Source organism: Tauraco erythrolophus, chromosome 21, assembly GCF_009769465.1.
Source record: "Tauraco erythrolophus isolate bTauEry1 chromosome 21, bTauEry1.pri, whole genome shotgun sequence".
Taxonomy (NCBI): domain Eukaryota; kingdom Metazoa; phylum Chordata; class Aves; order Musophagiformes; family Musophagidae; genus Tauraco; species Tauraco erythrolophus.
In genome coordinates this window covers 2,002,046-2,016,156 of record NC_141485.1, presented here as the reverse complement: position 1 = coordinate 2,016,156, position 14,111 = coordinate 2,002,046, and the positions used below count along the sequence as shown (strand labels likewise).

General features: G+C 47.3%; 1 protein-coding gene across 3 annotated transcripts in view; it reads right to left on the bottom strand.

Moving 5' to 3' along the window:
- The window catches only part of ACACA (acetyl-CoA carboxylase alpha), a 125,403-nt gene that overhangs the window by 29,220 nt on the left and 82,072 nt on the right, over nt 1-14,111 (bottom strand). For all 3 annotated transcript variants that reach the window (XM_086624376.1, XM_086624377.1, XM_086624378.1), the window contains 2 exons: nt 1,747-1,890; nt 876-996 (listed from right to left, as the gene is read on the bottom strand). In XM_086624376.1, the coding sequence (XP_086480502.1) occupies nt 876-996; nt 1,747-1,890 (265 nt within the window). The remainder of the gene's footprint in view (nt 1-875; nt 997-1,746; nt 1,891-14,111) is intronic.

Sequence of the window (14,111 nt, the reverse complement as noted above, 5' to 3'; positions counted from 1 at the left end):
CAAAACCAATTAAAAGTGGAGATCCAAGCAAGCTAACCTCTGCTGACTTAAACAGGATGGAGAGTGTTTTATCAAGACCAAACTTGTAATTACTGTGTTCTACATTCCTTGCCTCTGTGGCCCCACTGTAAAATGTGACCATCCATTTCAAAATTATCTCTTTATCGTGAGCCCAAAGCTGATCGTTTAGATTCTGGCCTCGTGTCGGGCGTCAGTTTGAAGAATATCACGGCAATATCTCCTCTAATAAATGGCTTTAACTTTTCACCTAGGAGATATCTGCTTTAACTTATCACGGGGAATCATCTGCTTTCCTTAACGCTTCCACTAAATTAAAATCTGAAGTCACTCGATTTGGAAGCCAGCGTTAGCTGCACTCAGACAGCTGGATGAATTACTTGAGAGATGATGAAAAAATATTATCCAAAACCAGAAAACTTAGTTTATCACAAATCTCATTTTAGCCCCCCAAACTCATTAATAACAGCAGGCATAATGGTCACCCAGTTTGCAGCTTGTACATACACGGGCTCCACAACCCCAAAACCATGCACGGGGGGGTTCAGTGATTTGAAACGTTTCCAGTACTAATTATTCTCCAAGATCTGCAGGAACACTGTGATTCTTTTAGTGTAAAGACCTTTCTATATGGATCTTCCTCTGAACCATAAAAAAATATAAAAGTAACTAATGATTCTAAGTGCTCTCAAACACTCAGAATTTACATGCTGTTTTTATCTGTTATATTCAAATTGTTTAGAACTAATTACTTTGTAAGCTCTGAAATGTATTTGGACTGCAGAGATAAAGCCTTGACAAACAGCCTTGAAACAAGACGCATCATCGTGTATCCTGGCCACCAAAGATCTACGTACTTGGATTTGGGCGTCCAGCCAGCATCCAGCGAGGATCATAGGGAGTCTTGGTAGGAACAAAATCCACGGTTCTGTCTATAGGATCCTTGCTTTTGAGGATAGGAACAGGGCTGTATACACTCTAAGGGAAAAAGAAAAATATTGAAGGAAGTAATTCTCCTGCATGGCTTTGCACCAAACACCAACTCTGAAGGGCCTGGTCGGAGTCCACCTTCCCCCACACTGCACAATCCTTCAACTAACAGGATCCCAGAGCCTGGACAAGAGCCTGAAGGGATTTCCAAGGTGCTCCACAGAGTCTCTCAAACCCTCCTTTGGCATCATATGGCACACACCGTACTTCATTTGCTCTTGAACTTCAGGCACAGCCAGCATTAGCGAGGGGCTGCAATTTAATTTTTGAAAGGTGACCAGGCCACCTGACTCATTCCATGCACTCTTTCCTGAAGGAAGGTGACCTCCGTGTTCTTGTTGCTGCCTTCCTGGCTGCAGAGCAGCTTACACATATACATCAACTCCTACAAATTACTGCCTCAGAGGGGAACTTTTAGAGTCTTTTCAGTAAGAGACAATCCACCGCGTACATAAAATCCTGCTGCCCAGAGTACCGAGGGCAGCTCGCCAGGGGAGCGATGCGAAAGCACCCAAGGCAGTGCCAGGCTGCTCCACCTCCCAGCTCCTGCAGCACTTCAGACAAAAACTACTTTTTGTACGTCAAAAACATAATGCTCAGCGCCTTATCGTGAGCCTAAACCATTTTTCTAGGCACCATACAAACACAGAAAAAAACCCACAGATACAGAGACCCCTCCAAAGTCCCATGAACAAAGCAGGTCATGGCACCTCGCACTCCTGCAGGGCCAGGAATTACCTTTGGCATGTAGGAAAGCCACTGCAGAATAGTGTAGACTCCTTCAAAATCGTCACACACGGTGCTGTGTGTCACTCCGTTGTTGTGCATGATCTGGATCCCACCCAGCTGGTTGTTGGAGGTGTAAACCTCCCGTCCAAGCACCTTTGAAGGAAAAACCAGGAAAACCATCAGAGGATGGGATGTGACAAGGAGGTGTTGGGTAAGGAGATACAAACAAGCCCTTCCCTGCCGTGAGTCATGATCGCTTCAACACCAAAGGATGGAGCAAAGCACTCACAACAGACCTTCCCAAGCCCTGCGTTCAGGTAAGATCTCATGAACAGTGATTCCCCAAGGGGAACGATACAAGCGGGGAAACTGAGGCAGAAGGCAGCTATATGACTTGCCTTTCCCCAAGCAGCAAATGGAGCTGATTGGTGACCAGCTCTCCCGGGTGCTGACCCAAGCTCAGCTCACTAATCCAAAACTGCTCCAACTAAGATGAGAGTGGACGTACTTAAGCCTTTAACTGGGGAAAAAAACCAACACAGTGCGCAAAGATGGGTATAGCAAAGACAAAGCCCCACCAGCTCCTTAGAGAGACTGGAAAGAATAAGGCACTGACTGCTGGGCTTCCAGTTCTCTTGCACGGCTCCACCTCTAATCTCAGCCCAGGCACCGCAGCTCTTTTCTCATTCTCCTGCTGTCTCTTTCCATTTGCCCTCTCACTGACTGATACACTGATCTCTCGGTCACTCGGCTTTCTGCTCCACTGAGTCCATATTACTAATAACACCTCTGCCACGGCCAGTTTACCTCATGAAGGCAGGAGCACATCATTACAAAATAAACTCATAACTTTGACATTCTAGCAAATACATGCCGTTTGTTATTTTTATGGGTTGAGTCTTTCTAACAGACAGAGGGCATTACATACCTGCTTCATTTAGATCTTAAAAAAACCCTTGAACACACACACACACACACACAAACAACCTGCCCTCCCTCACCAAACCACCAGCAGAGCTCATTTTGGGAAGAGGGGCTACCCCGAGAGCGGAGCAGCCCTGAGCCCAAGGCAAGCCGGTCCTTACGGAAGGGATGCTGGAGGCTGACTTCATCCTCATCCCAACATCCTACAATGAGCACTTGGGACATAACTCATCCATAGTACAGAGGAACTCCACATTTCTCAGGATTCAGCCTTTGGAGCTGAAAGTAAGAAGGTGCTAAAGGAATATGAAAGCAGAAAATTTTGATCTGGTTATAAAACTACACTGGACCAATCAGCTTTCCTCCCACACAACATCAGTTAATCACGGCTGGGGTCAGGGAGCTGCTGTGCCCATCTAAAGCACTGCCCTCACCAGTAAGGCACAACGCTATCATTTGCAAACTCCAAATTTCTTTTCCTTTGGAGGAGAAAAGGCCCGGTGGTCTGGCACTTCCCAAAACTCTGCATTCCAAAAGCACTGGATGATCCTCACAAAACTCCCCACGAGATAGATGTCAGTTGAGGTTTATAAAGAAGAAACCAAGGCACAGAAGTTTTGCAACTAGCCCAAAAATTAAGAAGTCAATGTGACCACTGTGGTTTTGCCCAGAGATGTTCCTGGTCTCCCTTCTGAGCTCAAACACCTTCATCTTCCTCTAACAAAATCAGTGCCACAGAAAGGCACGGTAGAAAAGACAGCAGCATAGATTTAGGTTCAGGGAAAAGGAAAGCACAGGCCTCCGGATGCCAGGCACGAGCCTCGCTAAATGCTTTCCACAGAGGAAAATAAAAATAAAGAGGATTTAAACTCACCATCTACGAACTAATGCAAACGTATGTACATGCAAAACGGGCCTCTGCTGCTGCTTATCTCGAGACACTGTAGACAGCTCAGGTTCACCGCGGCTGACAGGCAATGAAAACAGTCTAATATACCGCCGGCTCTCGCCCTTAAATCCCTTTTTGGAGATCAAGATAAACAAGCGGTTCCTTCTCCCCGAGTGCTCCCGACGTTTCCGTGAAGTGGCAGAGCATTGTGAGGGGCTGTGCACACGGAATCCCCCCGTAACCCCGAGCTGGAGCAGTATTTCGTGTTGCACCGTCAGCGTTTGTCAGCAGCGGCGGTTAAAGGCTGCCCCGACGCGCGCTCGCTGCCTGCTACTCGTCTGACACACGCGTGTGCACACGTGTGCACCTGCGCCCTCCCTGCAGGAGGGATGTGTGAGACAGGCACACAGAGCTTGAAATCAGACTCCGGCTTCGCCACAGCCCAAATGCACGGTGAGGGGCTCCGGTGCCGGGTGCTGAGCCAGGGCACCCAGGGGTAGAGAGGTTGGCTGCCGGGGAGCCGCGGGTGCTGGTCCCCAACCCACCTCTGCACGTCTGCTCTTCTGTCTTCTCCGGAATGGTCGGAGATCCTGCCAGCCTGTCCCACGCACCCAGTTGCAGACTGGACTGGGTGGCAGAGGTCAGAAGGCACTGAAGGGCTAGCCAGCTTAGAGACAATGATCATGGGGCTTGAGAAAAAAACGAATGCAATAGCTCATCCATTCAGCTCTGCTAACCACCTCCTCTCTGACCTCAGAGGACTACATTTTTAAAGGCTGACAAGTAATTCAATCTCCAATTAACAATCTTAAACGGTGCAATGCATATTGCTGTATAAATGTTTCTGCAAGAAAATATCCAAGGGTGAAAGAGACTACATCTGCTGAAGTCCAAAACTGATACTTCTGCAATTAAAGGATTCTCACGTTCCTCAGTAAGACACATGGTCAGCAGAGGCACGAGTGGGTTTAGAAATGTTGCTAAATCAGTTAGGCAAGTAATGCTAGAAACAAACTTTTGGGAGAAAAGACTGCACAGGATTAAATCCTTCATCTGGTATTACCAGGATGTGTCAAAAGGGTAAATTTCAAACCCTGAGAGTTTGGGTCCACCAGGGAGGTACGCTGAGTCACGTGAAGCAGGAGGTTAAGAAGTGAAAGCAGCATCAGCCCAAGGCTTATAGAAGGCATCTGCTTAACGAATAAACACGTGCACGGAAGGGTTAAGTTTGCAAAGCAGGTCCTTCCTAGCAGAGAGGTTACTGGCACTCCAGGGAACAGTCAGAAAGATGCAGCTACCAGAGCCAGCTGCCATAGACCGGAGATGAAGAAAGGTCCAGCAAGAGGGGTGGGAAAGGACAGGTTCCAGGATTTTAAAGCTGCGATGCACAATACACTTATACCCGAATATTGGCAATATTTGACCTCAGATCTTGTTCTTAATCCGACGGCAAAACCAGACAAAAAAGAGCATCCATGAACAGTAAAGCACCAGATAGAAAGCTTCCGGTGCCAGAAAATTTGTTTTAAACTAAAATTCTTTCCACGCCATGAAAACTAGAAAACCCAGAAACCACGTTTCTGTCCACCTGGAGTTTGACACGCTACCGGTCAAACTTGCCCCTTCTGAGGTTTCTAGTGAGGACCCCTCACTTCTGTTACCACTGCTGTCCTACACATCATCCCAGCTCCTTTGCATTTGGGATAGCATTTCCTTTTTCCCAATGCAGCGGCAGCGGGGGTGACGTTTCTGAGCGAGGTGCAGCGAGTGCTGCCTCCCTCTGCTGCAAGGTGTCTGCAAACAGGTCTGCGTTCCCTTCTCCCAGCAGCCTTTCCCTGGCTCCCCTCCAAGCACCAACATTAACCATAACCAATCAAGCAGGACTGCCACCACCTACTCCTTGTATCTGCTGCCAAACGGCCTCAGGTTGGATTCAGATGAGCCATTCAGTCTCCTCACCCTTTTGCCCCTGAAGATAAACCTCTCAGGGCATTAAACAGGGGACACTGGACAAAACTCTTCCTCTGTGCCCCCATCTCAACAAAAGGAGGAGGACATGAGTGGAGCGGTCAGGAGGCAACGCCAGATCTAGAACTGCAGGTCTTAAAGCTCAGCCCACGACTGCAAGAACACACACTATTTTCTAGACAACGCAACCTTCCATCCCACGTGCTTACAAAACACACGGGCAGTATTGTCAACATCTATTCCGTTTGGTCCTCCAAAAGCCACTCTCCCTCCCGTAACGGGAAAAAACATTTCTTTTTACTTCGGAGGATCTTTTGGAAAGCACAAAGGAGAGCCAGGATCCTAGCAGCCTTTTCAGCCTTTAAAAGACCGTCCTCAACAGGTTTACAGTCATGTCGTATGCATATTAATCATTTTCCAGCACTCGAACCCGTGATGACCAGCTGCTTTCTCTGTGCTGCTTTTCAGAAACTGAGCTGTGACTTAGTGGAGACGTTTGCTGTGAAGCTGGTTTGGCTGCAAACTCCATCGGCTCATATGTTTCATCAAAGAGGAAAGATCTGAAAAAATGACAGCGGAGGGCTTGAATAGGAATCATTATGTAACATAAGTGCTGTTATTATTCAGAGCATATCATGCGTTTATATCAAATATAAGTGCCAGATTTTTATCCGAATAATTTCAATAATTGCAATTCCCATCCCACAATTTATCTGCCAGAAACCTGAAGCAGAAAAGGCACACGCACGTACTATAAATAGCCTATTTTTCATAAACAGGCAGGAATGATCAGAATGAATGTCTCATCGGAAAACACAATGTCGGAACTTCAAACCCGACTGCTATGACGTGCAGTCAAGCCTCAGCAGATCTTACAGCCTTCATCTCTACCACCCAGCTCTTCCCCCACACCTATCATGCCATTAGAGGGTAAAAAGGAGCAACGCCGAACGGGAGAGCCGAGCAACGCCGGCAGGAGCCGTGCTCCGGCACGGACCCGTTCCCGAGCCCCGTGCCCCACGGCACGGGCACAGCCACCGCCGCTGTGCCGGCAGACGGACGGCACCTCTCGCATTTCTAATCTACCAACGTGTGCAGTTCCTGCACTTTTAATTTACGAGCGTTCGGTGGGGGACCCTTCTGACTTGGGAACATATTGGCTCGGTCTAATGCTTGGAGATTATTAAAGTCAGAGCTATACTCCACTATCAAGTCTACAGATCTTTTATTTAGAAGATATGGTGCTCTAAATGCACAAAGAGCTCCCTGTCACCTTCACATTAAAGCCCCTAGTGCCTGGTAAATGGAATTATATAGCTGTCATCTCCTTTCCCCAAAGTTTTAAGAGTACAATGGGCTCATTTTTTCACACTCCATCCCAGCTTCAGAACTAAGAGACCTACTTTGTATTGATTTAAAGTCTCAGAAATAAATAAACCTGCTTCACCAATGTGATTCACAAGAAATTCATGATACACTATTGCATGATATATTTCAAGCTGTGGCTCCAGCTCTTTTTTTCCTTTGGTGAGTGATGGGGGAGGTGGGAGGCAGGGGGAGGTGGGGGGGAAGCTGACAGCCTGATGGTTATTGGAGATGGCTACTGACTGCAAATCCAGAAGCAGGTCTTGCTGGTGGAGTCTTTTTCTTGCTTTAATTTGGTGAGACCGCAGGGGGAAGGGGAAAATGCAATTGCACTTCACCTCGGAGGCAGCAGCAGAAGACGCATCCAGATGGACGCTGCAACCGCAGCCAGACCTTCTACACCACCTTCACCTGGAGATCCCAAAGCCCCTCACCAGTACGAAGGGAGCAGGGCTCCACAGCTCGTCAGGCACAGAAGCATTCTCTCTGTTCGCAGATGGCAACACAAAACGCTATTGGGAGGAACCAGTTTTTCCATCTTGCAATAATTTCCAAGGATTTTTGAAAATTTCTGGATTGCAAAAGAAAACTGACTTTTGCAACCTTGAGATCTGAACAAATATCAGACAGGGTCAAGATGTTTGTTTCCTACTTCTGAAATATTTGTTGTAGGTATCAGAAAGAAAAGTCACTTGGGGGGGTTGTATGAAGAAGAACTTTTCATTTGACAAAAATTTCCAAATGAGAAATTCATCAAAACGGATACTTTTTTCCTGAAAAGTTCCAGTTTCAGTGAATTGACATTTTCAAATGAAAAACATCATGTCAAAAACTTTCTGCCTAGCTCTCCTTTCACGGCGTAGGGAGACTGCACGTTTTGCTCAAGGTCACTCCGTCAGTCGGTGGTAAATCAAAAGGACTCAATTTACTTTGCAAACTCAAATTACAGCCCCCTATTTTACATGGTGCAAGCACTCATAAATCCCATCTCAGTCAGGGGTTCCCAAATCTGGACATTAGCCCTATAAACAGTATTAATGATTGTCTCCATGATACTTAAAGATCTTGGTTTGGTCATTCTGTTGGTCACTTTCTGGACCCCAACAGAACTCTCTTATTCAGAGCCCATCCTAGAGGACAGGCTGCAGTGCAGGTACCTCTTTCACCAGGACAGTGACACTTTCTGTGCATTTAGGCTTAATCATGACATATGTGACAATTCTCCAGTGTTGTTCCTGGAGTTCCTACTCAAATGTCCAGAACAGCAGATGATTTCTCCACAATTCACTGCGGAAAAGACTCAAGGGCAGGCCACCCTGACGTCCTCCTAGGGACATGCCAAGACAGGGGAGGTCAAGACCAGTTGTTCTGGGACATATTTGAAAAGTGCCTTCTTCCATGCAGCTCCAGTGGAACATTAGGGACCAGAGTTAATGCTCCAGTATTAACATACCCTGCAGGAACACCAGGAACTGGCATACAATCCTGGTTACATGGAACATACATAGAGTTTAAAATAATAGGTGTTACCCTGGAAGGTACGAGAAGAGATATAGATAGGCAGAAGATGGGCCACTATGCTGAACTCCTCTTTAGTGGGAATAAATACACACACAGCCCCCACAGCGCAGGCACCATCCACAGAGATAAGCTGATCAAGATCCATATTAAAAATGATAGAAGGAGGGAGGAAAAAAAAGTCAACAGAAATCTATTAGACTTTCTTCCCTAAGCAAACATAAAGGGACTGATAATGCGATGCCTGGAACGTAAATTGTCTCTAATGGGAACAATACACAAATATCACCACTTAAAGAAAGGCAATTAAAAATAAAATGTAGAAGCGGAGGGTGGTGTTTGTTTATTTGCACTCATCTGAAGTCCAGGCATCCATCCTGCTTACAGTAATTTCTCTACACAGAGCAAAGACCTTTGCGTTGTCAGGGCTGCCACCAACCAGACGCTCCCAGCAGCTAATGTTTCTCACCAGTATGAAAATAAATGAATTCTGCTCCCTTCCTATTGCCAAGCATTGCTAAACTGAGAATGACTCTCACCAGAGCTCTGCTCTGATCTTGCTTCTCAACCCAGACTGGCTTTGCTGGGGGTGTGAGCAACAGTGACCTATGCCAGGGAGACCTCCAACAGCACTGAGGTCCTGCATGGCTTCTGAGAGTGCTGAAGAAACCAACCTCCACCCATGAAACCACCCTCACTCTCACCACATCATTTGCCATCACCACCCGAGACACGGCAGAGAGGCTCCTCCTGCTCCCCCCACCGCTGGAGCCAAGAGCGGGGTAACCTTGGTGAGATCCACGAGAGGAACTGGCTGATGGTTAATGCTGTGGAAGTGTCAATTTCTGTTTGACATTTCCTAGACCCTCTTTGATTAGCATTCTCCAACACCCTGCGCCCATACGTATCTTCCTAATAGTCTTGCTGTGCCACTACAGAAAGATTCATATCATGCATTAATAATTATAATGCTTCTTTGAATGACAGGGATGGCACTTGCTGTTCTAACTCACATGATTGCTCTCACATGATTGCTTTGATCTAATCCCAAGACTGGAGTCATCTTGAGCAGATACTGAGCTATCCCTGCCTTGAATCTCAAAAAAAGAGCTTTCCACATTCCGTATTTTACAGTAAAACCCCCAAAGAGCATCAGTCTCACAGGGCTTTTATTTATTTTTCCAGATTGTGAAATTGAAGGGTAAATATTACTGCCTGCAATACTGAAGACCGATCACTCACGCAAGACAGACTGCATAAGCCTCTACTGCTCACACCGGAGCTCCTCGGCGAGCCTCAGACCTGACCCAGCAGCCTCTTGCGTGGGCACAGCACCCCGAGCAGCTCTGCCTCTTCCTCCCAAGCCCTGACCTGTTGTCTCACCTGGTTATTCCAGTCCCACGGCACCCAACAAGTTCTGCAGCTTCCCTCAGCTGAGACCTGCAAACATCAGGTCAGTGCCAGGCTGCTTTGGTACATCCTGGGTACCAGGGTACAGCCACGTGTTGGTCAGAAGACACTGAAGGGCAACCAACATCAGCGAGCCACGCTGGCCAAAGTGCCTCCAAATAAACTTGTCTCACTGAGCGACTTAGAGCTGGGGGTAACCACCATCCCAGCCAGCTGGTTTCAAGCTAGCTCACGGATACGCTGCTCCTCCGCCTCCCGTGCGGACGCTCCCGTGGCTCAGCTGTGACCCTACCCCAGACCTACCCCAATGAAACCAAAAACGTCCTCAAAAGCCACACTGATCTCGGTTCTGGCTTTGACAGCCAGTACAGCTCGGGACTGAATTTAAAATACGAGGGTAGAGAAGTTGCCCAGAGAAATTGTAGATGCCCCATCCCTGGAAGTGCTCCAGGCCAGGTTGGATGAGGCTTTGGGCAAGCTGGTGTAGTGGAGGGTGTCCCTGCCCATGGCAGGGGGTTGGACATGGATGATCTTTGAGGTCCCTTCCAACCCAAACCATTCCATGATTCTATGATAGCCTCTTCTGGCCCCATGCAAAGGGGTTGTTGGGATGTTGTGTTTTACATGCAGATTGTCAAAACGATCCTTGCAGCAATTATGGTCTGTTGTATCAACAAGTCCGGAGGGGCTCATCCGCAGTCACGGGACTGGCACGTACACTAGGCTATGCTGACACAGTACGGCACCCATCACGTCGGCGTCTCTACCGTGCACAAGCAGTGTCTGCACTAACGAAAGATGTAGGCAGCAAAGGTCACTGGACGTTTGTTGGAATGAGGCTTAGAAGTTTCTTAGATATTTACATATCGAATTAGGAAGCCATCGAGTTTCCTCTACGCAGTTCATCTCACAAACACCCCTCTTTGAGCTGTTCTTCAAAAATGTTTTCTCCTTCTAAAAAAACACCAGTTCACAGTGCCAGAAACAGCACATTGCTAATCTGGTAAATGGGTTCCTCAACTCTTTCAGGGCTAGAACAGCTTACACAAGCAGGCACACCGTTTAAATCAACAGCATTTTGAAGGCAAAAACTTCCACAGAAAGAAGTTCTGAGGATGGGGTTACCCACCCTGCCAACGCACCGCTGCAGGCAGGTACTTTCCATCTGAGGAGCTCAAAACACAAACGAACTGAGGTTTGAGGATCAAGCTGTCAGCAGTAACTGCCACGACACCCATTCTGATAAAGAACATCAGACCACACGCAGGCAGGCGGCGGGCTGCAGGCTGGGCAACGAAGCCCAGAGTTCTGCTTTTGAACTCTGCTTTGGACGTTTCATGTTTTAGTGGTTTCTGACTTCTCACCTTCACTGCTTTTTCCCCACACGGATATACACTCCTGGCAGGTGGTTATTTGTCAAGCTCACGCTTGGCACACTTGGATGTTCTTGACAAACCAGGCCACCAGCGTGGTGCCATGGTGCCCCAGGGACAAGCACGCTGGAGGATGGGTTGAGGGCCTGATGCATCATTTGGACAGAGTTTGGGGGGAAAAAAAAAAGCTACATATGAGGAAGAGGAAACAGAACAGTCTGGTTAGATTCTTCCCTTCACCTCCAGAAGCAAAGACCACTTTAGGTGTCCTACTGCGAAGCGCAGTGTGTGGGACAGTTCTTCATCATCACTCAGAAAATGGAGTGAGATACTGTTTGAGATCCCAGGCTGAACATCTGTATAACAAACTGAGCTGTACCAAATTAACAGCAGTTCCTGAAAAATCTCTTGCTAAATCTGGCTTCCCTTAGAAACAGCCTAGAACATGTATTTGTAGAGAAAACGTGATCGAAAGCCACTATTTGTTTCTGTTAACAAAACAGCCTTGAAGACAGGATTTCTTTTCAACACAAAAGACAAGGAGGAGCAAACTAATTAAAAATAAGTCAGCAACAGACTTGGGAACATCCTTCCAGGAACTGAACTGAAATGGAGTCCTGGGAGCTTGAACCGTATAAGCAAGACACAAATTGGGAGTGTTGGGCTCTTCTTCACTCCCACTCGGCAGAAAACCAAGAAATCACCCTGTTCGTGCGCGGCGGCACCACGTCACCGATCCCACGTGAAATCCCACCGCGTTCAGCTTGTGACGAGGAAAGGGAGTTGAGGGAGGTGGAGGAAGGTCCGGGGGTGGAAAAAAGGGGAGGCAGGGAAAGTTAAAAAAAAAAAAAAAAAAAATCTCTGCCTCAGCAAAAGTTTTCATTAAAATTTTAGACAAATGATCTCTGTGTCCTTCTCCCATGCTGCCTGGGGCTCCATGCTATTTCTATGCAAATAACAACCTCGTGGTTTATATCTTATTATTTCCACCGGAGCTGCGGCGACATGACCCGAGACGCGTGTGAGGCAGACAGCGAAAGAGAGAGGGAGAGAAAAAGAGGGAGAGGGAGGGAGGGAGATGGAGTGGCTGCTCGCTCAAGTGTGAAAAAATATTGTCAGGAGTGAGCGGCAAGAACAAAAAAAAAAAAAAAAAAAAAAAAAAAATTGCAGGGATAACGTGTTTATTTCAGCCCCTCTCCCTATGTGAACCAGCACCTTTTAAAATTCATTGGGCATCAGGCGATCATGCACAATCCATCTGCTTTCACTTTATCATTTGCATTTCATGCCTCCTGGCTTTTGATGTGCTGATACTTTGATGCAGTCAGGAGACGCGCATTATCATTATTTCAATTTTCAGGGGGGTCAGCGGGCTCGGCACAGGCGCGCGCACGCACTCGCGGGAGAGGAATGAAATGTCATTCCCACCTCTCCACCCCCTGCGGAAACGCAACGGGGAAGACAAAAGGGGTAGGGATGAAACGCAGCCCCCCGCGCCCCACCGTCCCCCCTCGCACCTCTTCCCCCGGGTCTCTCCCTCGCCCCGGTGGTCTGGACTCTAAACAAAGACAGCTTCATCGGGAGCAGAGGGAAACCTCGTGCAGTTTCTCAGCACCCCTGACACGCAGCGGGGCCGAGAGGATCCTCCAACCTGCCCCATAGCCGGCGCCTTACAGCGATGTGCCTCTACTTCCAAAGCAGCGACACGGGCGCCGCGAGCAGCCAGCACGTGATGAGCCAACCTCCAGAACCAAACATTAACTTCAGCTAAAAATGATATTGACCTTGAGCTCATCATCTAAGTTATAGGTTACAGTCTGGTTTTGGCAGCTGGACCTTTCCCTCTACACCTAAACCCTCAGGCTGGTTTTACATAATGATAATGAACAAGGCCAGGAACAGATCTGCTGGCACTTAATGCTCGCCACAGTCTCCCTCTGCTCTCCTGGAAATTAAAAAGAATCCAGTACTTCATAGGAAAAAAAAATAATTAAAAAAAAAAATAAAAATCACACAACTTTCCAGAAAAAACCTCCCTGCTCTCTGAAAGCCTCTTTGTCTCCATTGCTGCAGAAACGTTTTTGCTCTGCACGTTCTCTTCTTGCAGAGAGAAGACGTTTTGAAGAAGACGTGTATGCAGACGCAAGACCACGTGTAATTTTTGTACAGTGTCCTCTATGGAGACAGCATTTAAAAGTCAGCAATGGAAAAAATTGTCCCAAATCTCTGACACATAATTGGGAAAAGCTAAAGGAATATTTGCATGCAACCGTGTTAGAAAAAACTCAGCTCCAACTGTCATGCAAGGCAGCAGTTTCCATTTACTCATTTTTGGTTTGGTCACCATCTTTCCTCAAGACCCTGCCAGCTGGATTGGTGACCTTCTCATTCCCACAAAGTAAAGCACTGGCTTTGCTGCACAGGGCTCTTCTCACCATCCACCCTAAGGGAACAAGGAGCAGCAAGGCTCACTCGCTCCACAGAGGAAAACTACAACAGGTTTCCACCATGAGACCCTTCTGGAGTCTTACTCGTGTAAATGAACAAGAACACATCACATAACATGCCCAAACAACCTCTGCATTCCTACAAGGGACAACTTTGCTTAATTGGCCCCTGGCTGATAGTGACTTGACTTCTAGTCAAAAGAAAACTCAAACTCTCCATCTAAATTCAAGGGACACAAGTGTTTAACAATTCACATCTAAGAACAGGGAGACAGAGGATAAGTCTGAAGTAGACACTGCCTCCACGGCAGGACGATGAAAATGCATTAGGCATTCACCGTTTGCTTCTCACCCTCCTTAAGATCTCAGCTGGACTGAACTTAGACATCATCTCTCATCATCTACTTCAGACATACTTCTGGGACACAATTATAGCTGGATCTATTCAACAAGCTCTGACCAGAACTGCAGGGACTGGAA